Source organism: Panthera leo, chromosome F3 (assembly GCF_018350215.1).
Source record: "Panthera leo isolate Ple1 chromosome F3, P.leo_Ple1_pat1.1, whole genome shotgun sequence".
NCBI lineage: Eukaryota > Metazoa > Chordata > Mammalia > Carnivora > Felidae > Panthera > Panthera leo.
This window is the reverse complement of record NC_056696.1, coordinates 68139991-68163475: the sequence shown is the minus strand read 5'-3', so window position 1 is coordinate 68163475 and position 23485 is coordinate 68139991. Positions and strand designations below refer to the sequence as shown.

General features: G+C 60.0%; 4 protein-coding genes across 4 annotated transcripts; 2 read left to right on the top strand and 2 right to left on the bottom strand.

The window, feature by feature from the left end:
• The first annotated feature begins 371 nt into the window (after positions 1-371).
• EFNA1 (ephrin A1) lies at positions 372-6159 on the top strand. The gene is made up of 5 exons (XM_042926189.1): positions 372-574; positions 3611-3906; positions 4862-4927; positions 5097-5147; positions 5321-6159. Exons 1-5 carry the CDS (start codon positions 483-485, stop codon positions 5431-5433), a joined length of 618 nt encoding a protein of 205 aa, XP_042782123.1. The 5' UTR covers positions 372-482; the 3' UTR covers positions 5434-6159.
• Positions 6160-6923: 764 nt separating this feature from the next.
• Positions 6924-9347, top strand: SLC50A1 (solute carrier family 50 member 1). Its single transcript, XM_042926184.1, has 6 exons — positions 6924-7099; positions 7395-7472; positions 7602-7725; positions 8334-8495; positions 8736-8855; positions 8940-9347. Exons 1-6 carry the CDS (start codon positions 7020-7022, stop codon positions 9039-9041), a joined length of 666 nt encoding a protein of 221 aa, XP_042782118.1. The 5' UTR covers positions 6924-7019; the 3' UTR covers positions 9042-9347.
• A 415-nt stretch (positions 9348-9762) lies between these two features.
• DPM3 (dolichyl-phosphate mannosyltransferase subunit 3, regulatory) lies at positions 9763-10385 on the bottom strand. The gene is made up of 2 exons (XM_042926195.1): positions 10303-10385; positions 9763-10112 (listed from the first exon to the last, which is right to left on the bottom strand). Exon 2 carries the CDS (start codon positions 10105-10107, stop codon positions 9829-9831), a length of 279 nt encoding a protein of 92 aa, XP_042782129.1. The 5' UTR covers positions 10108-10112; positions 10303-10385; the 3' UTR covers positions 9763-9828.
• Positions 10386-20730: 10345 nt separating this feature from the next.
• On the bottom strand, positions 20731-23213 carry KRTCAP2 (keratinocyte associated protein 2). Its single transcript, XM_042926192.1, has 5 exons — positions 23104-23213; positions 22694-22848; positions 22539-22602; positions 21073-21139; positions 20731-20892 (listed from the first exon to the last, which is right to left on the bottom strand). Exons 1-5 carry the CDS (start codon positions 23189-23191, stop codon positions 20772-20774), a joined length of 495 nt encoding a protein of 164 aa, XP_042782126.1. The 5' UTR covers positions 23192-23213; the 3' UTR covers positions 20731-20771.
• Between the last annotated feature and the right edge of the window lie 272 nt (positions 23214-23485).

The window sequence follows — 23485 nt, the reverse complement described above, 5'->3', positions numbered from 1 at the left end:
GCTGGGCTCGGGGAAGGCGCGGGCCCTGTCCGCGACCTCGCGCCCCGCAGGACCCGCGCGCGGCGCAGCCCGACCGGGTCCCGCGCCGCGCGCTCGCAGTCCTGCACGTGCCGTTGGAGCCCTTCTCCCGCGCGCCACCGAGCGCCCCGCACGGCCCGCGGGCCCGCACGCACACCCACAGGCGAGCGGACTCGCGGCACACGGCACCTCCGTCGCGGCCGAGGCACGAGTCCCGCTCCGCTCCCCTCCCCTCCCCTCCTCCACCTCCCAGCCCCCAAGCCCCGGGGCAGCCGCGCGCCGGGCGGGGCGGGGCGGGGGCGGGGGCGGGGCGGGGTGGCGGGCGGCGCCGGCCCAAAAGGCGGAGTCGCCGGGCGGAGGGGCCAGAGCTGTGCGCGGTGCCGACTGCGCCGCCGAGACAGCCCGCGGGAACCCGGACCCCGAGGAGCCCCTCGTCCTCGCCCGGCCTGGCCAGGCCCCCCGCTATGGAGTTCCTCTGGGCCCCGCTCTTGGGCCTGTGCTGCAGTCTGGCCGCTGCTGACCGCCACACCGTCTTCTGGAACAGTTCAAACCCCAAGTAAGCCCCGAGTCTCCGCCCGGCAGCCCGGGCGCCCGGCTGGCACTGCCCACCCCCACCCCCACCGTGGCCCGGTTAACTGTCCCGGCCAGCCCCCGACCTGAGTCTTGGGGCCGTGACCAGAGGCGGGAGGGATCCCGTGGAGTTTCTTCCCCTCGCTTCTCCCCGGTAACTGGGACATAACTAGGAGTACCCCAGCCCTGGGCAGGAGCCTGCCTGCCAGTTACTTGCACTGGGTTATCTCTGCCCTTCCTTTCCACCCCCCTGGCCCCCTGTTAACTCTGAAGTGAGGGACCCTTGCTGAACACTTCCTGCCTCCAGCCTGGACCACCCTCCCTGGCGCCGATGGCTCTCGTTCTAGGCCCTTCCACGACAAAAGCCTCTGTGCCTCTTGTCGCTTGGACGTCTGCCCACACAGATAGGTGCCTGATGTAACATGGGGAGTAAGCAGAATGTTCACTGTAATCCTGGAAGGACCCCTCAGGAGGGGCCTGGCCTTCTGGCTTCAAGCTTGTGCACTCCGTATTTAGGATGACCCTGGAAAGCTCCCCTCCACACACCAGGGATCCTTTGAGGTGGCATGAGTGGGGCGCATGCCTTGTGTAGTAGGCTGAGGGAGTCACCTGTTTATGAGATTAAGAGACGGAGGAGGGAGGTCATGGGAAAGGTTCAGAAGGAATGGAAGGGGTTAAAAGGGTTACTCGGGGCTCTGGGCAGGAAGGAGTTAACTCATCCTGGGCAGGTTTAGGGCTAGGAGGCAAATGGCCCTGGGAGGGAGAAGCCCCATTGGACCCTTTGTTCTTGCCCTTGAGTTTTCTGAAGTTACGGGAACAATATTTGTGGGAAAACACAAGAGGTGGGTAGGGCGGAGCAGGGGGAGGAGGCTGGGCAGCTCCGGTCAGGATAAACGCTCAGCTTGGCCACCCCCAGCCCTTGCATGCCCGCCCCCCCAGTCCGCTTGAGAAATCCGTGGTGCCAGCTTCCTCTGACCCTGTGGCAGTGCTGCCTGGTGGGGGGTCTGTAGGCTGTGGCTTGTGGGGCGGGAGGGAACTGCCAGCTGCTGCCAAGCCCAGGAGGCGATGCCCTCTTGCCCTTCGGCATCAGGGGCAGCCCTAATGTCCGCCCTCCCCACCCGCTGCTGCTCCCACCTGCCTGCTCTGTACTTCCTTGACCCAGTCTCGCCCTAGTGGGAGAGAGCAAAGTCCCTGTTTATGCCCATGCCAGGTGTTGGCTGAAGGAGGAGGAGGGGACAGGAAGCCATGAGTAGGGAGGGGGGGACCCTGGCCTTTTCCGTTCCCAAGCTCCCAGGTTTCCTCTCTTTCAGGAAGGAGCCTCTTCCTTGCCCCCCCTCCCCGCCTTCCCTGACGCCGCTTGCCCCCCTTTCCCAGACGGAGAGCCAGAGTCGAAGGAGTGCTAAGTGGAACAGATTGCACCCCCAGGAGGGGGATAATGGGTGCCCCCACCAAGCACAGCTTCTGCCCTGTCCATCTGGCCACACACACACACACACACACACACCCTCCCATACCCAGGACTAAAGAGAAACCAGCCAGAGTGGAGTGCACAGGGGCCGAGCCAGGCCCGGCTCGCAGGCACAGACGAGGTGGCCCTGAGCTGGGTGGGTGTGGGGCTGGCTTGGGTGACTCAGGGCGGTGGGCCGGAGCGGGAGCTCCAGGCCGCGGGCGGGAGGGCCGCGTGGGGAGGAGGGCGGGGCTGCTGCGAGCCGGGCGCTGGGCTCCTGGGCGCTGGAGGGGCCGGCGCCGGCTTCCCGGGCCTGGAGGACTGTGCCCGGGGCGAGCCCTGGCCCTGAGGTCCTGGGGGCCGGCCGCCTCTGACCAGGTAGATTTTCACAGGTTCTCAGGAGTGCTGGGGCGGGTGGCGGAGGTGGAAGAGGAATGAGTCAGTGCCCGTCACGGGAATGGGGGAAAGACGCCAGGCCCAGAGCTGAAATACCTGTTCTGAAATGGCTTCTATGTTTATCTCTCCAGAGAGGAATTTTAAAAGCCTCTCCCTCACTGGCGCTCTCCTCCTCCCCCTCCCCGGTGGGGGAGGGGCCCGGGTGCTCGCCGCCCCCGGGCCGGGCCTCCGAGGGCGCCCGCCGACCGGGCAGGGGGTGCCACCCCCACCCCCCCCACCCCGACCAGGCCGCTCGGCCGAGCTCTTGCCCCTCCCCCACCCGTGCCGGGGCCCGGGTTTGAAGCGCGTTGGCGGCCGGCCGCGCCGGGGGAATCCGGAGGGGCCGACCGGCTCGGGGGGGGGGGGGGGCGGGGGGGGCGGGGGGGAGGCCCCACCCCCCGGACCCCGCCCCGCGGCGCCTGGAGCCAGGTGTCTGGGGCCGGAGGGCGGAGCCGGCCCGGAGCCGCTGGGGCCCCGGGGAGGGCGCTGGCCGCACCTGGGGCGGCCTCCGCCGGGCCGAGAGCTCCGGCGTTTCTGGAGCTCCTTCCGCGGAGGTGCGAGCGTGGCTTTGGCGATGGACGGGGAGGCCTGGGATGCTTTGGGAGGAGCGGACAAGGAGGCGCTAGAGTGGCGGATCCGGGAGTGTGTGCCGGCCTGGTGTGCGGGGGGCGGAAGTGAAGCCGACGAGTGTGAACGCGCCCCGGGGGCACGGGCGAGGGCGCGGGCGGCCCCGCCGCAGGTGTGCTGGGGGCTGAGCACGGCTCTCCCGACGGGAGGGCGTCGCGGGCTGGGTCCCAGACGGAGCTGGAGAAGAGCAGCCGGGAGCACGGATTTGGGGAAGTGGTGAGCGAGCCGAGGGCACACTCAGAAGCCCTTCCTTGGGCGAACCCCCGGGGGGTTGCGGGAAGTGGTCGGGCACCTGAAGGATGCCAGGCGGATGCAATTTAGAGGACGGACGCAGTGAGGGGGGGTGGCACGTTCGAAGATGGCGAGAAGACACTGAAGAGGTCGAGGTCAGAAAATACTGGGAGTTGAGGCTGTTCAGAAATCTCCGTGGGGGGCCGGGTAGCCGCTCGCAGGCCCGCGGCTCTGGCCCGGAGCCTGGCCTCTGAGTGACCGTCTGTTGCCTCCCGGGAACAGGTTCCGGAGCGAGGACTACACAGTACACGTCCGGCTCAATGACTACCTGGACATCATCTGCCCGCATTACGAGGCCGACACTGTGGCGGCCGCCGCCATGGAGCGGTACACCCTGTATCTGGTGGAGCGTGAGCAGTACCAGCTGTGCCAACCCCAGTCCAGGGACCAGGTCCGCTGGCAGTGCAACCAGCCGAGCGCCAGGCACGGCCCGGAGAAGCTGTCGGAGAAGTTCCAGCGCTTCACGCCCTTCACCCTGGGCAAGGAGTTCAAAGAGGGACACAGCTACTACTACATCTGTGAGTCCCCGGAGCGCGCGCACGGGCCACACGGGACGCAGCAGGTGTGATGCACGTGCTCAGTACGAAGCCACACACGGCCCTTCCGATCCGGAATTGTTTTAATCCACTCACGTTACACACGTGGTATGAGCTTCTGTGTACTGGGCACTCTGCCTGGCACCGCAGGCACAGAGATCAATAAAACACTACAGGGTCCCTGTAGCCCGGAAAGCTGGAAAGCAACACGCATAGGTGAACGGACCGTTAGAACGATGTGATGTGAAGATGTGGGCACGGGGGCCTTGGGAAAACGACCTGGGTGCCTGCCAGGCTCAGGAGGCTCAGAGAAGGGTTCCTGGGGACGAGGACCCAAGAGCTTAGGACAAGCCGAGGAGTTGGCCGGGCACGAGGGGACACGTGCAACGGGTGCAGGAGACCTTCAGGGAACGCCATGTGGTCGAGTCTGGAGTAGGGGGGGCACTGCACGTGGGGAGAGGTAGGCGTGGAGGGGTGCAGGGGACAGGGCACACACCACATGTCGTGGCGGCCTAGGAAGTGCTAAGGAGTTTGCACTCTGCCGAAGGCGCTGGAGAGGCACTGGTGGATTCGGGAGTTAGCAAATCAGCTGTGTGTAGAATGGATCCAGGCCTCGCCTCGTCACTGGGGCCTGGACAGGGAGAATATCAGGCAGGGGAGCATATTGTGAAGGCCTCGGCCAACTCCAGGCTGGGAGCCGTGAGGGAAAGGCCGCGCTCCTTTTAAGCACCGCCTCCAAAGCCAAGGGTCATCCCAGACAATGGGACGTTGAGCGGGAAGCAGAAAGCGGGCAAAGGAAGGAAGGTGGGAATGAAAGATGAGCGGGAAGAGAGGGGTCTGAATGAGCGGGGCCGGGGAAAAGAGGCGGAGAAGTTTGCACTTGTGATTTCTTCCGACAGAGGTTCCTCCCTTAACACTCTGTGGGTTTATCTTGCAGCCAAACCCATCCACCACCAGGAAGACCAGTGCTTGAGGTTGAAGGTGATCGTCAGTGGCAAAATCAGTGAGTGTCAGAGCCCTGTGGGCCTCCTTCCCGCACCTCTTTGCTGATCCTGGGCTAGTGAGCCGGGATGGCAGGGAAGTGCCACCAACGGCCCAGCCGGCCGCCGCGCGTGAGCCCCACCCCCCCACCCCGGCATGGCACCTGACCCACTACCACCCTTGCCTTTCAGCTCCCAGTCCTCAGGCCCATGTCAACCCACAGGAGAAGAGACTTCCAGCAGGTACGTAGCCAGAGAAAAGTGGGCCTGGGGCACAGAGGACGTCTGCTTAAAGAGGTTGGGTACAGGACGTGGCTTCCTTGCCAGGCAGGGGCTGGGGAGACCGTGCTGAGCTGAGGGCCAGAGCCAGCAGTAGGGCCACTCACCTTGGGGGCTTCCGCCCCCTCATCTTGCAGATGACCCAGAGGTACAGGTCCTACACAGCATCGGGCACAGCGCTGCCCCCCGCCTCTTCCCACTTGCCTGGGCTGTGCTGCTTCTGCCGCTCCTGCTGCTGCAAACCCCATGAAGACATAGGTCACACCTGGCCTGAGGATTTAGAACTGGGCCGAGGAGGCAGGATGGGCACCCTCACCTGTTCGGGGACCCCTCCCACGGCCCCAGTCCTCCTGGGAACCATTCCCACCACATGCACAAGCTGCCATCCAGCAGCCTCAAAACGGGTATCAAGAGTTTCAACCCAAAGGGGGTCGGCAAGCCTGGTAGTGCCATCACTGCCTCCACCTCGAGGGATGGACAGGGGAGTGGGGATAGGCCTTCCCCCACCATTTCTGCCCTCAAGCCAAAGGAACAAGCTGTGCAAGATGTGGCCTCTTGAGAAGGCCGAGCTGGAGGGAGCCTGCGGTCATACAGATGGACACTGAGCTTGGCAAAGATGCCCCTCCAGAGAGAGCCAGGATGCCCAGAGGCACTGGCCGCAGGAGGAGTGTGAGACAGTTTCATGCCTGGGAACCAGAGACGGGAGAGGCAGCGCGCTTGGGCTGATCCAGCACCTCCCCAAGACTTCCGGAAGTCTTTGGAGCTGCCGGGGAGAGGGCTGCAGCCAGGCACTGCGCCCCGTCCTCTCCCATCTGAGGGTAGCACTCCGCAGAGCTGTGCCAGCAGGGGGGCTGTGCCAACCTGTGTCTAGAGTTTAGGTGTAGGGGCAGGGCCCACGTGGACAGGATCTGTATATAAACTTGATGTGTGTCTGTGCTGATTTCTACAACTGGACTTTTTTTATACAAATAATAAAACAACGTGTTTATTTGGACATACTTCTCTGCTCCTCCGTCCTAACTTAGGACCCCCCCACCGTCACCAGAGGGTGGGGTGCTTCCCCGTCTGAGGATTTTCTGGGGCTCCGGGCTGTACTTCACTCTGGAAGTTCTTCCCATCCCCTGCCCCCTCGCGCTCCCGAGGCTCTGGGGTTTGGCGGGAACCGTGCGGGTGCTGGTGCAGGTGGGTGCTCGGGGGCACGCGGCCTGGGCGCAGAGCCCAGCACAGCCCAGCACAGCCCAAGCAGCGGGACGTGGGAGGCCGCAGGAAAGTTCCTGTGGGTTGGCCTAGGGGGTCGGTGACGGGCGCTTGGGCGGGTGGGCCACATCACGCAAGGTTGGCCGTGTGGCTGAAGGCGAGGGCGCCTGACAGACCGGTGATTCCCGGCAAGCCCACTCATGGAGGGGAGACCCTGGGAAGAGGCTTCAACAAAGGGGGAAACCTCTCAAGCCCTGGGCAGCTGCGGTTGTGAGCCGGAGCTCCGGGCGGGAAGGGCCCAGAGGCTTTGATTTGAGGTCGGCCACGTCGGCAAGAGGGTGGAGGCTGGGGTCCGGGCGGGCCGAGGGGCAGGCCGAGCGCGACCGGCGGGACCCGCCGTCACCCGCGTGACCCGGAGGACGGCTTCCGAGCAGGCCAGCAGGGGCGGGGCCTGGCGCTCGGGGGGGCGGGGCCCAGTTCCGGCGCGCCGCTGGAGCGGGCGGGGCTGCCGACCCATTTCCGGCGCACGGCGCCGCGCGAGGGCGGGGCCCCGGGGGCAGGGGCGGGGCTCCGGCGGCGCGGGCTGCCGGCCCAGCTAGTTGACGGTCGCGCGGGGCTCAAGATCCGACCGAGGGGGAGATGGAGGCGGGCGGCGTCGCCGACTCGCTCCTTTCCGGAGCTTGCGTGCTCTTCACCCTCATCATGTACTCCACCGGCCTGTGAGAGCGCGGCCGGGCTAGGCTGGGGCAGGACCTGGAAGCCAGGAAGGGACAGAGAGGGGACAGAGACGTGGCTGCAGCCCCAAGCTGCGTCCGAAACCCGGGTCAAAGTGGATTCGGGTTGAGGGATCCGGGGCCCAAGGGCGAGGCTGGGCACTTGAGGGAGTCCGGAGAGCTGAGGGTGGGGCCGGGACCTGCAGTGGTCCGGGGACGACAGGCATCGGGGGTCTAGATTCCCCAGCAGGCTGCTTCTCCCTTCCCGTCTCTCACCCCTGCTTTCGGGGCCCCGTTACAGCTCGGACCTCAGGCACATGCGGATGACCCGGAGCGTGGACAGTGTCCAGTTCCTGCCCTTTCTCACCACGGACATCAAGTGAGAGGGGCGACGTTTGCGGCGGGAAAGGCTGTCTGAGGGAGGGGGAGGAAGAACGTTGTAGGGGCCCCTGGGGTCCCCCTCCCATCCTCACCTCCGTGGGGAATGGCCCTCCTGTCCACCCTGCAGCAACCTGAGCTGGCTGAGTTACGGGGCCTTGAAGGGTGACGGGACCCTAATCTTCGTCAACGCCACGGGCGCTGTGCTTCAGACCCTGTATATCTCGGTGTATCTGCACTACTGCCCTCGGAAGGTAGAGGCCCTCCCCTGGACCCACCTCTCTGCCGCACGCCCTGCCTTGCTGGCAGGGTAAACACTGCTTCCTAGAAGATTATGACAGGCTGGCACTGCCACCTTTTCCTGGAAGGCTCCTCCAGGCTTGAAGCCCTCCGTGAGGCCCAGCCTGAGACTCACACGCTGAGCAGCACCCCCTCCTCCCCCGCCGCCCCATTTCTGGCAAACTGGTGTTTCTGCCTAGCCTGAGGGTGACTTGCTGCCCAACACACTGAGGGGAAGGGGCGTTATCTCTGATAGTTCCTTGAGAGCCAGGGCCAGTGGCTGAGAAATGGGTTGATTAGCTCTCCCTCCCCAACTCACACCACCATGTGTTAAGTTCCCACTGTGTGTACCAAGATCACACACACAAAAGATACCTTCTCCTATAGAAACCACTGGTGATGTGGGTGGATCAGACATGTGTTCAGCACTGGTGGGGAAAGGGCTGTGACGGGTGCAATACTGGAGGCCGGGATGAAGGTCGGCTCCCCCACGGGAGCCTCGCAGAGAGCAGGATGGACCAATTCCAGCAGGGGAGTCAGGCTCCTGGAACAGTTAGCCATAAGGCTGCTCTCTCCCCTGCAGCGCCCCATGCTCCTTCAGACCGCGACCCTGCTGGGGGTCCTTGTCCTGGGTTTCGGCTACTTTTGGCTCCTGGTGCCCAGCCCGGAGGCCCGGCTTCAGCAGCTGGGTCTCTTCTGCAGTACCTTCACCATCAGTATGTACCTGTCACCACTGGCCGACCTGGTGAGTGGGGGCTGTCCGGGGAAGTGGGGGACATAAGACCGTAACTTACACTCCAAAGGAAGGGAAGACCCAAACCCTGGAAGACAGGGCAGTAGAGGTAGGTGAGTGGGAGGCAGGAGGCAAAGGTTAGGTAACGGAGATTAGAGAGGATGTTTGACCTTTCTCCTGAGGAAATCCTTAGACAAGTAGGAGCTTTGCTATGTGCCTGGGACAGGAGTGTCTTTGATCCTTTTTCCGAAGGCCAAGGTCATTCAGACTAAATCAACCCAACGCCTCTCCTTCTCACTCACCATTGCCACCCTCCTCACCTCTGCCTCCTGGACCCTCTATGGGTTTCAGCTACGCGACCCCTACATCATGGTAAGCAGAACAGGGAGGGACGGGGGACAGGTGTGCCGGGGAGAAAATCCGCTCCTCTGCTCGCAGCAACCCTTGCGGTCTCAGGTGCCCAACCTTCCGGGGATCCTCACCAGCTTCATTCGCCTCTGGCTTTTCTGGAAGTACTCCCAGGGGCGAGACAGGAACTATCCGCTCCTGCAAACCTGACGCAGTTCGCCTGACCACCGGGCACCTTCATGCCAACTTGCCACCAAAGACAGTTCCTTGACTCCGCTGCTTCTGCTGACCAGCTCCATGAGTGCAGGGGGTTGTGGGAAAGAAAAGGACAACTGTGAGAATTAAGGGGCCAAAGAAAGTGTTTTGCTTGGAATACTAGCTGGGACTTGGGAGATGAATCACTTATTTTTTACAGATTATATTTTTTAATTGTGGAGGTTGGGGTGCAATCTTTAGAATGTGCCTTAAAATAAATCGTTTGCTACCCCTGCCCATCAAAGCTGAGTCTCTATTTGGTGATTCTCAACCTGCCTGGTTGGTGACGGTAGAGACGCGGTGCTTGACCCACAGCTGTTCTTGGACTGGTAGGGGCTGGCTCAAAAGAGGTATTTGAAGGAACCCCGAAGTTGGAAAGACCTAGGAAGACCTTCAAAGAACACAGCTTGGATGCTATGAAGAACAGAAATCAGACTTCAGGAAGTACTTCCTGACATGGCAAGCAAGATTGAAAGGACCAAGAGAGTGAAATGACGTGTCCTTCCTGAGAGATCTTTTGGTCTGTGCCTCCTTTGGAGCAAAAAGGAGGACCACAAGCAAGGATGCGAAGATGAAGCTGAGACGACCTCAGGACGGTGGCTCGCCTTAATGTCCCTCCTCCACAGCGGGTGCACAGAGTCCCCAGCCCCACCGTCCACACTCAAACTAAACCGAGTTAGAAAATAAGCTCTTTAATGGGCGACGGGAGGAAAGGCTGTCGGGTGGGAATGGGGTTAGGGTGTCAGAAGCGCATCCCCCTGCGGGCTAAGTCGGCTCGCGCCTCCTGGATCTGGCTCTGCAGTTCGCGGGCGGCGTCCTCGCAGTCGTGAAAAGTGGCCACGCGATAGCCCACGGTGCCCAGGGCGTAGCAGCCGGCGGACACCAGCAGGTAGGCCGGCAGTGGCCACAGGACCTCCCGGCATGCCGACGGCAGCTCCAGGCCCAGGGCTCCCGTGGCCAGCGCCGCCCAGGTGCAGCCCAGGAGCGCCAGTCCCCAAAGCCACTGCGCTAGCTTCGTCATGGGCACTGCGGGAAGAGAAGGCACGGCTCACGCTCCCTCCCGCCCCGCTCCCACTCCCCCCCCCCCACCCCCCGGTCGTCCGAGTCCGAGTCTCCGTCCTCCCCCACCCGCCCTCCGTTCCAGCTGCCGCAGGGCCGCTCCGCCGCCGGGCCCGCCCGGCTCGCCCCCGGCTTTCGGCCCTCAACCCGCACTCACCTCCGCCCGCTTCTCCCGAACCCGGCGCGGCCCCGACGTCCGCGTCCCGGAGGCCTCTCGGTTCGCGCGGCTTTCTGGGAGTTGTAGTCCCCTAGGCGGTGCCTCCGCGCGGCCTTCTGGGAGTTGTAGTTCTCGCGGCCGCGATTGGGCGCGGCGGCCGCCTGAGCGCAGGGCGAGTTTCGCTGAGCTTCCGACTGTGGACTGTGGCCTGAGTCCGCGGGGGCTTCGGTGCAGCTTCTGTCCCCCAGGACCCCGCTCGAAGCTGGCGTCCTGCTGAGGACACCTTCAAACATTTGCAAGAAGATGGGAATGTAATCTCGTCCCCCTTAAACTTCTGCACAGAAGTCCCATTTATTCACTCATTCTTTCCTTCACTCGAACGTTACCTGATCACCGCGACAGACTTTGGAGAAACAGAGATGTCAAGACACTCGCCCCAATGCAGATGCATTCGCAACTGACCATGATGCCGTGAGATGGGTGTTAGAACAGAAGTGGTCATAATTTAATGGAGAGACGCAGGGAGCGCCAGTGCAGCTTGGAGCTAGCTAGAGGAAGAGGGGCTCTGGGGCGGGGTGCGGGATGGGGAGGGGTGTCTTTCGGAAAAAAGTGTGCAGACAGGAATTACCTGATGAGTTTAAGGTATTGAGAGAAGGTGAATACATCACATAAAGAGTGAATTCATGGCAGGTATATAGAGTAAAAGAAAAGGCGGGCGGTTATCAACGTCAGGGGAAAGACTCACAAAGGAAAGAGAATGGATAAGAGCCTGGCCAAGCCCTCTCTGGACAGAACAGTAGCTGAGCAGAGTTAGGGTTATCAGCACGCAGCTGCCAGAGAGCACACACCGGAGGAACTGCGGGCCCCTCATCATACAGGGGCAACAGGGTCATTACAGGATATGGGAAAGGACCGAGTTCAGGTAATATTTAAAGAAGCAGCGTTTCTGATATGTTCAGGCTAAGCGTGAATGTAAGTGACGGAATCAGCAAGCCTGGACTGAGAGGTGGACTGAGTCCACCTGGCGCGAAAAAGGCCCACCCGGAGCTAAACCAGGAACCGCTGCAGCTTAAAAACCCTATCCCACCACACCCGGCCGCGACTTCCCTGACTCCTCTCTCTCTCTTTCTCCCTGAGTCACGGAACCTCGCCCGAGACCTTAGTTCCCAATAAAGCCTTTGCTAAAATTTTTTAGCCTCTGACTCCTATCTTTACCCTGCCCGAAGCCTGACCTTAACAAAGATAATGAATCGTAGAGAATTATATAAGAGATAGCTACATAATTAAGAGAAATGTAGAATTTGTGTCCAGACCCCCAGATCTGAAGCTTTGCACAGAGGTTGGAAATTGAGGCTGCTTCTCTGGGTCAAAGTAATCTGCCAGGCTCAGCGCCCGCCCCCCCCCCCCCCCCCCCAGGGCGGGTGTTCCAGTCTCACTGGTTTCAAACTGTAAAGTTCATGACTGAGCCATTTCAGAGAGCAAAATTTCTCAGGCTCATGTCCTTGATGTTAATTAACAAAAGCAGATTTTTACAGATTCGCAGAGTCTTAGTACAGACGTTATATAACTCAGCTGTGAAGACTATTTTCACAGCCCTAATAATGTAAACACTGAATACTGAGTTAAGTAAACATCGGGATATAGTTGAATTGAGAGGGTGGGGGAGGGGAGTGTATTAGAAAGGTCGTGAATAAAGAGAACCATATCCTCATCATCCATGGCAGGTGGTCAATTAATTAGATCTAAGATGGAAGAAAAGAAATATTAATATGAGCACATTACTAACAAATAGGAGGTGTACCAAAGGAAGCAGCCAAGAGTTCCAGCAGTGACTTAGAGGGTAGCAGGTACGGTGAGCAGGAGAATGGGCACAGGGGACTGGTATTTTGCATTAAGTGCCCTGTAAAACTAGTTGGCTTTTTAAACTATGCAAATTCCTTTGTTAACGTAAACAATTAAGACAAAATAAAAACACTTTTACCAATTTGCTGTATGCAGTTCAAAGCCACACCCCACCTGCTTCCCAATTTCACCCAAAATCCTACTGGTCACTCAAGACCTCACTAGTCACAGCGACTTCCGGCACAGTCCAGGGGCTGGGCATCAGCAATGTAGATCCAGAAACTCTGTTTGTTCACCCACGGGAGACCTGGCCCTGAAAGATTGCCACTCCCCACAACAGTTTTTGGGGAAAGATAGGGCTTGTCCTACGACACATAGAGACAGATAACAAATTATAATATCATAATGATCATCGGCAGCAGGATAAAAATTCATCGAAGGGCTATTACATGGCCTGCCCTGTGGGACATTGTTATATTTAATTTTCACAGCGGCAGTAGGTACTTTTACACCCCCAAGTTTAAATGAGGAAACTAGGACAGATGGTAAATGGTAAGTAACTTGCCCAAGGTCCTGAAAATAGCGAGTGGCAGAGCTGTGCCATCGGACTCAAAGCTCTGCGCTTAGTGATTTCACCTTCCTGGTTACTGGTACAGGAAGGGGCAGAGAGGGATCACCGTGGCCGCTGACAGTCACTGATTGATTGCCTTGTGCCAGGCACTGTAATGAGTACTTTACGGGCGTTATCTCGTTCAGTCTTCCTGGCCACCGTATGCAGCAGGTGCTGGTATTATCTCCATTTCACAGATGAGGAAACCGAGGCAAAACCCACATAATCTGACTTCAGAGCTTGCAAACTCTGCCACTGCAATATAGCACTTCTCTCCCTAGACCAATGGAAGGAAATAAAAAGTGAAGAAATACATAAAAAAGATCCCAATTTAGGGGCGCCTGGGTGGCTCAGTCAGTTAAGCGTCTGACTCTTGATGTCAGCTCAGGTCACAATCTCACGGGTTTGAGACCCGCATCGGGCTCTGCGCTGACAGTGCTGAGCCTGCTTGGGATTCTCTCTCTCCCTCTTTCTCTGCCCCTCCCCCTCCTCTCAAAAAAATAAAAATAAGAAACGTATATGCCAATTTAGCATGGGATAAACACAGCAATTCAAGCAAGCGAGGGAGAGGGACAGGTTGAGAACCATTTGCAAAGTACATTGTTAGATTTCAACCTCATACCTTATCCCAAAATCAATTCCTAGTGCATTAAAAAAAAAAAAAAAAGTGACCAATGGAAACCCTAAATATGCACAAGAAAATGTGCGTACATATTTCTCTGTGTTTAATTCAAGCTTCACGACCTCTAGGGTTGCAGGTTTAGCCCCTGTGCTCCTGCTCTGAGTGCCCAGAGTCTGACCGGTGACACTGACCATGTCTTTATTTCCCTGCATGGCCTGCCTGGGGACAGCGCAGCTCCGGGACGGTCGGAGCACCGTGTAAGAAACCCAGCAAGGGCTTCTGTAGATGTCAGATGAGGGCCAGAGGCAAGGACAGGTTAACATTTGATGGCCTCCAGGGAAACTGACCCGGCTTTCCTGGTCCCGTCGAATGGAACCACTCTAGAGACTCCCGCCTGCCAGACACAGGGTCCTTGGCCTTGGATAGCAGGGGACAAACGCCAGCAGATTCTTATGGTCCAACTCCTCATCTTCAATCTTTTTGAAGATCATCTCTCCTCTCCTGCCACAGAAGGACAGCGCACGTGTGACTGTGGCAGGGTGTGAGAGGCAGTGCGGCCTGGGACTTGAAAGTCTGGGGTTTTAGAGCTTGGCTGTCATGTGCTTGGGTCCTTGCTCTTTCTTTTACTTAGCTGTATGACCTTGGGCAAGGAACATACTTTTCTGAGCCTTAGGTTCCCCCCCTACATAATGGAACCAATCATTGGTCCTCTGTGGTAGGATAAAGGGAGGTGACACAGGAGGCCGCTGACACCGGTGTGCAGAGTCTGGGAAACCTGCGTGGGGTGTTAGGCCCTCTGGTCGTGAGTCACCTGTCAGGGCCGAGGACGCACCCCTAGCCTCCCTAGACTCCCTGCCATCTTCTGAGGGAAGCTCCTTCTGTGGATGGCTAAGCTCATGTTCGTGGCGGCTCTCAGCTTTGGTGTCAGAGGAAGACGACGTCCTCAGCCAACAGTACAGAATCCCACACCGCACAGAGGGGGGTTGACCGCCAGTGGGGGAGGCTTCACGGAGGCCCCAAAGCCCCCAGTCGATACCAGGAAGATGGCCAGGTGGGCGGGTGGCGGTGGGGTGGCATCCACGGCCCGGGGAACCCTGAACAAAGGCCCAGATTCGAGAGTTCACGGGCAGTGACTCTTGCTGACTGTGTTTTGGAAGGAGACCGCTTCGTGGGGGCGTGGCCGGAGACGAGGCCAGAAAAGCAGGCCTCGCCAGGCTACTAGAGACAGCTTCAAAGACTGGTGTTGTGGGACAGGGTGTCGGTCCCTCAGGTCAGCAGCTCCACCCCAAGAACACTGGGTGCCCACAGGTGCCATGCTGATTACTGGGTCCTTGGGGAAGGTTCCAGTTAGTCAGGCTGTGTTGCCTCCGTGCCTGACCCGAGGGCCCCACAGTCGCACAGAGGCCACAGGACAGACACCCGTGTTATTAACAAAAACACACGCCCCGCCACACCGTAGCCAGGCCTGAGGGGAAATGGTAGACCAGAGGTGGAGGGCCTGGCTGAGTCAGGGTTTCCCAGAGCAGGGGGGGTGGGGAAGAGGCTGGCCTGAGGGAGGCTGATTCTGGGGACTCATCAGTCTGGAACTGATGTTGGGGGGGGAGGGGGAGTTTCAGCAAAGGGCCGGAATGTGACAATGGCGTGTTGCTAAGAGAAGCTTGAACAGAGGTAACAAATGTGTGCCAAGCACCTGTTCCGCGTCAGGCCCCGTTCTAGGGGACAAACCAGGCAAATTCCCCGCTTTCGATGAAGCATTCAATGAAAACGGATAAATTGCCTGCCTCGGTGAGGTGGTGGGAGACGGACGAGAAACACATCAATATTTAATGTATCAAGTAATGAGACCTACCGTGAAGGGAACACGGGCGAGGCCGGGGGCGGAAGCACGAGGAACACACTCGATCACACTCGTGCTCAGAAAGGTGTCCCCGGAGGGACGGGACCCCTGAGCGACCTGGAGAAGAGTGGCCAGGCAGTGGGAACATCAGGTGCAAAGGCCAAGAGGCGGAAGCATGCCTGGCACTGGGGGCCCGAGGAGGCCCAGCTGGGAAGAATGCAAGGTCAGAGGGGTTCGGAGGGGGGTGGGGCCGGCAACTGGGAGGCCGCCTGCAACCCCACCTTCAATGCTTTTTTGTTCTTGTAAAGAGTTTATTTTATTTATTTAATCTTTTTAAGTTTATTTATTTATTTTGAGAGAGAGAGAGAGAGAGAGAGAGAGAGCGCGCGCGCGCCTGCAAGGTTGAGCGGGGGAGGGGCACAGGGAGAGGAGAGAGAGAATCCCAAGCAGGCTCCATGCCGTCAGCACAGAGCCCCAGTGTGAGGCTCAGACTCATCAGCATGAGATCGTGACCTGAGCCGAAATCAAGAGTCAGACGCTTAACCCACTGAGCCACCCGGGCGCCCCTAAACGTGTTAAGCCATCCCAACACCCAACGTGGGGCTCGAACCCACAACCCTGAGATCAAGATTGCACGCTGCGACTGAGCTGACCGGGTGCCCCTGCACTTGTAATCTTGAGCAGGTTATGTTAGCCTCTCTCTCATTTTACCTCTTTTCATTTCACTAAAACGGGTGTACCGGTCAGGACTCTAGAGAAACAGAAGCCATAGGACGTGCATACGTAGAAGTAACGTGTATTTTTAAGGAACCGGCTTATGCAAGTGTAGTGGCTGACAAGTCCCAAATCCGCAGGGTCTCCCTCTGTCAACACTTGGCTTCCTCCTGACCTCGGTGGGGAGCCGTGGGCAGAGGGCCAGGCGGCAGCCCGGGCGAGTGGGGCCACCCGGCAGGCTGGAGACCCGGGAGGAAGCAGGCTGCTGGTCAAGTGTGAAGGCCGCCTGCTGCTGTACTCCCTCTTGGTCTGGGGCGGTCGGTCTCGGGTGCGAGAGCTGAGATGGAGAATATCTATCAGGCACGAAGTACGCTGACCGGCAGGTGGTAGATGCCGACTTGACGGTCGTCCTTGTCACTGAGCGCGACCGCGCGTCGAATGCCTAGTGGGTCGGGCACTCTGCGCGGAGCCTCCACCGCGATATTTAATTCGAGGCCTCGTTACCACAGTTTGAGGTCGGTTTTATTACCCCCGTTTACAGCCTCAGAATGGAAGGTGCATAGAGGTGGCTCGCCTTGCCGAAGGGCCTTCTCTCCCGGTAAGTGTCAAAGCCAGAGCCAGAACTCAGGTCAGGCTGATCTCGAGACCCAGGCCGTCCCACTTGCACGTGCTGTCCAGAACCTGAACTCTCCGAGTCGGGAGGCCCGAGTCACAGAGGCTGGAAGTGGGGACTGGAGGCTGAGGCAGGAGGGGAGGGGGGAGTCTCGCTGGGGAGAAGTTCCCGTGAAGCAGCCAAGGTCAGCCCTCACGGCGCTCTCGGCCCAGAGAAGGGGTATGTGGAAGGTTTCTTCCGTGGGATCCTGGCCTCTGGACACACAGCCTCACCCTCACCTGGGCGGGGACCTCCCTGCTCTCCCTGCTCATTGGAGGAGGGGGTTCTCGGAGAAGAGCTCTCACGGGTCCCGAGGGCCGTGTGCTGAGGTCTGTCCCCACGGGGCCTCAGACCGAGACTCGTGCTGTCCTCCCCAAGCGCGCCACAGTAGTCACCCTGTCGCTGACAGAACGGAAGGAAGGTGCTCACCATACAGTGGTTGGACGTGTTATTATGGAATTTCCCAATGTACACAAACTAGAAAGAACCGTACAATGAATGTGTCGTTACCGTAGGACTTGACCTTCTCAACTAGGGCCTGCAGCTCCCCGTGAAGGAGAATTTTCTAAAGATCCTGTGATGGTATCGTTCCTAGCATGATTATACTGTGTTGTAATCTTGTGTTACCAAGTGTTAATTTCTTGGGGCGCCTGGGGGGCTCAGGTCATGACCTCTGGGTCTGTGAGCTCGAGCCCCTCACCGGGGTCCGGGCTGGCAGCTCAGAGCCCACTTGGGATTCTCTGTCCCTCTCTTTCTGCCCCTCCCCCGCTCTCAAAATAAATAAACATTAAAAAAAAGAAGTGTTAATTTGTTAAATGCAAACACTGCGAATGTGTTTCCATTTCTCTTTATCTTGAGGCACCTCTGGCGCCTCAACGGACACGCGGGACCTGTGTCCTAGGGGGTAGTTGTTGAACGGCAGGCCCAGGTGGAAGACAGTGGGTTGGAGGGAACGACGCCCACCCCACCCCACGCCCGTGGGTGCGAAGGCAAGAGAGGGGGGACGGCTGGCTCCGGGGATCCCTGCTGCCCCACACTTTGCTGTCACTCCAGGTGATGAGGGACGCCTGTCTCTGTCCTCTAGGAACCCAGCCAAGTAGCGTTCCCGGCACAGTCTGTGTGGCCCCCGGGGGGGGGGGGGCGGGTTGGGGGACTGGGGAACTAGGGTTTGGGAGCACAATCTCCATCTTGGCCCTGCCCCCTGAGGAAAAGGCAAAGAAAGGTACCTGAAGCAGAGCAATTAAGTGCCACCGACTGTGCCCGGCAGAGGGTTCCGGCCATTGTTTGCTTAGGAGGCGGCCCTGTGAGTGACCCTAAGTCAAGGAGGGGAGTGGAGGGGCCTTCCCGAGGGGGCAGGGCCTCCGGCTTCTCATTCTTTTACGGTTCCCACAGGCCCAGGGCCTTCTCTGCTCACAAAGGACTTCAATGCTGGCTTTTGACTGAACCTTTCCCCTTTGTATCTGTCTCTGTGTCTCTCAGCATCTCTGTCTCTGGCTCTCTCTTGTTTCCCAACATCCTTCCCGAGCCCCTGGGGAGCAGAGCTGGGGGGCCTGGCAGTGGGAACCGGACTGTGTCCTGTTCTCACCAAGGACAATGAGGGCCGGAAAGGGCTGGAGCCAGGGCCTGGCGCGGACTCTCGCTCCCTGCCTGTCCTGGGCGCCCCCCCCCCCCCGCCCCATCCAACCCTGTGGTGTCCCCTCCCTCCGGTGCCAGTCAGGGAGGAGTCCAGCCTCTGCTGGGGGTGGGGGGAGATAGGGAGCACTTTTGCTTCACCTTCCCACCGACCTCCTCTCTGGTGGCATCACCTCCTGCCCCAAAGCCCGTGCCTCCTGGGCGGAGCCGCGGGACATCCTCCCCGGCCTGTCCCCCCACACATCCAAGGCCCCCTCCCCCGTATTATTTACTCCTGTTTCCGGAGCTGGTGGCGGGACCAGCGGGTGGACGGGTGTCAGGGCCACGTGTGAGGGAGCAGGAGGAAACATCTGGCTTCCCTCGTCCTCCAGGGGCCGCCTCGCCAGCCCGGAGGCCTCCAGCCCCTGGGGGGGAGCCAAGCCCCAGAGGTTAGCACCTTTGCCCTTCCCACCTTCGGGCCTGCAGAAGCCTTTGTGGCCTCATACCCCCTTGCTTAATGATGGTTATTAGTGGGTAGAATGCCCCTGCCAGGGTTAATTGGTAGGTTAGGTAACTAGGCACCCCAGAGATAGGCTGGGTGGAGAGCTGAGATCGGCACCCTCGGCCTCGTAAATGCACCTGTTCCCGAAGAAGGGGTCATTATTCCTGAGCCACATGCTGTCACTGGTGCCTACACGGTAGGTGGCAGCAGGTGCTCCGGTCGCTTGGCAGGGACCTGGACCCTACTCTCCGGCTCCTCCCCACCTGCCTTAGCCTGGCCCCACCCAAACTCTCATCTCGGAAGCCAGGGTACCCTCAGGTGACCAGATCCCCTGGGTGTCTATGTTCCCTTGGGCTGGGACCCGGCCCTCTGCCACAGCTCCCACCCCAGTTCAGGAGGAAGTCAAGGTTTGACAGAGGGGGCCCTCGGACCAACCCAGCCTCCTCTTACAGCCAGGGCCCATTTGGAATAGGCTGTCATCCTCCCCCAGAGGGTCCCACATACCACACATCCCCTCACCGTCACTAGGTAAGTTCCTCTCGGGGAGACTCTGGTCTCCTCTGAACTCTCCTTGCCTTGTTCCCAGGGAGACTTGACTCCAACTTCAGGCCCCCTCAATGGGCCAGTCCTTCAGGGTCTCCAGGGTTGGCTTCCCCCGAGAGAGGCTCACCAGAGACCCAGCAGGAACCCTCCCCAGCCCTCAGGGCAATGGTACTGGTCCCCAGGAGATGCGAGCCAGTGGCGCCCTCTGCAGGCATCCTGGGGAAATTGCAGAGCACTCGTTAACCTAGGGACGGAGGAGCCTGGCGTCTGGGGTTCCCGCCACAGATGGGAGTGGGTGGGGTTGGCCCCTGATTAGAGAGAAGGGGCTCTAATCCTGGACCCGCTCACTTCTTCATCTCCACTGGGTCTTTGTCCCTACTTAGACACATCCCACGTGCAGTATTGTTACCAGACGGGCAGATTCTTTCAACCAGCCCACCAGTCTTTACTGCCCATTATCAAGCACAGTGCAGAGTACCAAGTGACCAAGGCAAGGTGCACACCCCAAAGACCACGGCTTCCGGGAGGGGCTGCCTAAGGAGCCTCAAAGGACAAGTACTCTGGACAGAGAGGTGTTCCTCAGGGCAGGACACAGCATAGGACCTGAGAAACCACATCCTTCACTTTTTTTTTAACGTACATTTATTCATTTTTGAGAGCTAGAGATGGAAAGTGAGCGGGTGAGGGGCAGAGAAAGGAGACAGAAGATCCCAAGCAGGCTCCACGCTGTCAGCACAGAGCCCCGTGCGGGGCTCCAGCTCATGAACCACGAGATCATGACCTGAGCCGGAACCGAGAGTCAGACGCCCGACTGAGCCACCCAGTCGCCCAACCACATCTTCATTTCCATCAAGGTTGGCTCCAAGGTCGATGGCCTCGTCCCTACCATTTTGTATGCTTTGCTAAAGCACAGCAAGCTCCTATCTCGGCTGCAAGACAGGAGAGAAATGAAGGCACCAGGACAAAGAGGATGGGCAGTGATCAACCTCGGGAGTCTCCAGACACGGACAAATGTCCACACTGGCATTTCACAGACGGGGCCGGGAGGACGACGTCGGTAGAGAATTCCCTTCTGAGGACTTGGAGGAGGGGCAGGGGCCCTGTTTGCTCAGGGTGGGTAGTCAGAGTAACGAAGCCCCCAGAGGTGTCGCAGGGGCGAGGGGCCTTTCCTTCCCTCGTTCCCGTTCCAAGATCTAGTCCCGTCCTGACCGGCAAGGAAGGCTTCCTGCGCTCAAGCCCCGACCCCTCTTCCGACAGGTCAACACAGCGGGTCACTCGCGCACTTCACTTCCGCGAGGAGACTTTCACACGAGCACGCTCCGCTCCAGTGCCTCACAAAGCGTTTGGCGTGGATGGTGCTCGATCAACACCTGCTAAAAAGGAACCTTAGAGGAAGAAGCCCCGCCACCCCCATGGCTGGAGAGCACAGGTATCGGCCTGCCACGGCAGCCCGCGTGTGCGGGGACGGCACAAGAGGCTCGCGGTAGATCACGGCTCACAGAACTACAAAGAATCAACTTTATTGGACACGCAGGGTCAGTTTCTCTTTTTGCCCTTCCCCGTGACCTTGGCTGGGGCGAGGACTGGAGCTGTTGCCTGGTACAGCGTGGAGGAGATCTTGTTGATGTAGTACAGGCCAACCATGGAGAAAATGAAGCTGCGGGTGAAGACAGGAAAGTCACGGCATGGGCGGGCATCCGGCCAGCCTGGTGCCTCCTCGGGCAGGCGGGCGGCGGCAGCAGGGCAACAATCCTGGATCAGGTTTGGGGAAGTGGGGAAGGGGAAAGGAGGGAGGGGGAAGCACGCTGCGCCCCTTACCCAGCTGCGAGGCACTTACCAGGTGGTGACACAGACACGGTGAATGAGGCCGGATGCAAAGAGAGCCAACAGGAGGCAGAGGAGAACTGGGGAGGCAAGACGGCACAAGGAGGGTGCTGGTCAGAGTGGGAAATACCAAGCCTTCATATGTGCATTCTAGGAGACACCCGGGGCGCTCTGAATCTTGGGGGACCTGCCTGGACGGAGTTGGCATGACACTGGCAGGAGGACTTCAGACGGCCTTAATGATGCCCGGGACATGGAGGTAGGAGACGCATGCTCCTTACCAGCTCTGTCACAAATGTCGCTTAACTTCTCTATCCTGGCTTTCTTCCAATATAAAGGAAAAGGAAAAGTGACAGCAGCATCTGAAGGGCAAGGTTTGCTGCTGTTTGGGAAAGAGGGTGAGGCCTTTGCCACAAAAGCCAGCCACTAAGGATTGATTCGCTCAACTGGCTGTCCAGCGGTGGAAGCTGAGGGCCTCAGTCCCCGGACACAGGTTGGAGGGCAGAGGGTCTGGACACCCATGCCCACGGAAGCAGGAAAGGGTCTCCGGGGCATCCGGAGTAGGACTGGAGAGAAAGTGAGAGGGTAGAAAGGAAGGGCAAACACTGACCGCCCAGCTGGGGAGGGCAGCGTAGGACAAGAAGGCCAAGAGCCCTGCCCCACAACAAAGGTCTCTTTCCGAAGCACAGGAAGACAGAACACATGCAAACAAAACCTCCGAAGGCAGGCTTGAGGCTGCAGGAGGGAAGGAGCTGGGGGAGACTGCAACAGGGCTGAGTGGAGAGAGCAAGGCCCTGAGAAGGGTGCAGAAACCAGGTCTCTGTTCTACGGGAGGAAGGCTCCACAAGAGGCGGCATGTGCTGTCACTTTCAAGCTTGTGACACTCCTTAGGTGACCCGGCCTCGACGTCTGATTTGCTTTCTGACCTTAATTCTGCATAAATAGCGAAATCATCAAGTCTCCATTACGCAAGCAATAACAAGTACGTTTCAAACAGGAAACGATCTCACGTTTATTCTAAGTCGGTCAGGGTCGCTGCTGAGGTGAAATCTGGAGGCTCTAACGCTTAAGCTACTGACGATCCTGTCAAATACACAGAATCCACGAACACCGGCTCAACCTGACATCAGAACCCCTCATAGAGTCAGTCCTGTTCCTTCCTCTGGGGGGAACAAAGACCGTCCCCAAGGACGTAGGCAAGGCGCGCGCCCTGTCCTCAGACCTCCCCTGGGAAGTGGCCCAAAGGCAACTAAGTTTCGCGCTTTCCGGCCTTCCCTTCCAGCTCCTCCAAGAGCTAGAGGACGTGTTCCGGGAGCGTCAGCGCCTCCGACAGCCTCGGCAAGCCCAGCTCCCCTACGCAGCCCGGACCAACTAAGCGCCTGGGAGGCCAGTCCCCTGCTGGGGGAGGTTAGAGCAGAGGGCTCACTCACCGCCCCCTCCATTCCCCCCCCCCCCCCCCCCCCCCCGGTTCGCACTTACTCTCGGGGAAGATCTTGGCTTGGAATCCTTTGCCAAAGACCAGATTCTCCAGGTTGTTGAAGGCCTGGGCCCAGGGAGTTAAGGGTGGGACGAGAGACCCGGCAGAGCCGCGCGGCCGCCTCCTCCCCCCGCCCCCCGCCGCGCAGGAAGGATACGGTGAGAGAGAAGACGAAGAGGCCCGAGCCCAGCAGGCCCCCCTGGATGGTGAGCCACTCGGTGGAGGCCAGCTGGCGGCTGTACATCTGCATCCCGGCGAACAGCAGCAGGGACAGGAGGGAGGAGAGCGCCAGCGAGGTGCCCGTACCCACGGCTGGAGGGGCGGCGACCACAGGAGGCGCCGAGTCGGGCTCGGCCCGGCCCCCGGCCGCGGCCACAGCCGCTTCCCCGCCCCACCCCGGGCCCCGCGCCCCCTCGCGACCCCCGGCGTCCTCGCCCCGGGCGCCCGAGCTCTCCCGCCCCCGGGGCCCAGGACACGTCAGCTCTGCGGGCAGAGGACCGCCACAGCCGGGCCGCCCCCACCCCACCACACTCGTCCGTCGGGGGGGGATCCCGCCGGCGCCGTTACCCATCATGTCCTGCCCTCCGGTCCAGTGGACGCCTCGGGACGAGCCGAGAGCGGATGGAGCCGAACCGGGGCGGCCGGCCGTGCGCATGCGTCAGCCGGGCCCGCGGGCTCGCTTCCCCCCCACGTCTTCCCCGCGCTCCCTCTAGGCGCCTGGCCGCAGCGCCCCCTGCCGGCAGGGAGGAAATATTGCGTCCAGGAGGGGCCGTGGCCACCGCCCTGGTCCCCGGCCCTTCCCCGCACCCGGAGCGTCTGCCGCCTCTCGGCGCAAGCTGCTGGGCCCGTGGCCCCTAGCCTCTAGCCCACGTGTGTCTTCTTTGCCATTTATGTCGTCTCCAGTGCCCGTTCCTCACACCTCCCTCCGCCATGATCGCTGGCTGGGCAT

Excerpts from the sequence above, each read along its gene's own strand:
- EFNA1 (XM_042926189.1), top strand. The coding sequence starts at position 483 with ATGGAGTTCCTCTGGGCCCCGCTCTTGGGCCTGTGCTGCAGTCTGGCC. Across the intron at positions 4,928-5,096 it reads GATCGTCAGTGGCAAAATCA|CTCCCAGTCCTCAGGCCCAT; the intron begins GTGAGTGTCAGA and ends CTTGCCTTTCAG. Across the intron at positions 5,148-5,320 it reads GGAGAAGAGACTTCCAGCAG|ATGACCCAGAGGTACAGGTC; the intron begins GTACGTAGCCAG and ends CTCATCTTGCAG.
- SLC50A1 (XM_042926184.1), top strand. The coding sequence starts at position 7,020 with ATGGAGGCGGGCGGCGTCGCCGACTCGCTCCTTTCCGGAGCTTGCGTG. Across the intron at positions 7,473-7,601 it reads TTTCTCACCACGGACATCAA|CAACCTGAGCTGGCTGAGTT; the intron begins GTGAGAGGGGCG and ends TCCACCCTGCAG. Across the intron at positions 8,496-8,735 it reads TGTCACCACTGGCCGACCTG|GCCAAGGTCATTCAGACTAA; the intron begins GTGAGTGGGGGC and ends CTTTTTCCGAAG.
- DPM3 (XM_042926195.1), bottom strand. The coding sequence starts at position 10,107 with ATGACGAAGCTAGCGCAGTGGCTTTGGGGACTGGCGCTCCTGGGCTGC.
- KRTCAP2 (XM_042926192.1), bottom strand. The coding sequence starts at position 23,191 with ATGCGCACGGCCGGCCGCCCCGGTTCGGCTCCATCCGCTCTCGGCTCG. Across the intron at positions 21,140-22,538 it reads AGCCAAGATCTTCCCCGAGA|TTCTCCTCTGCCTCCTGTTG; the intron begins GTAAGTGCGAAC and ends TTGCCTCCCCAG. Across the intron at positions 20,893-21,072 it reads CGTGTCTGTGTCACCACCTG|CTTCATTTTCTCCATGGTTG; the intron begins GTAAGTGCCTCG and ends CTTCACCCGCAG.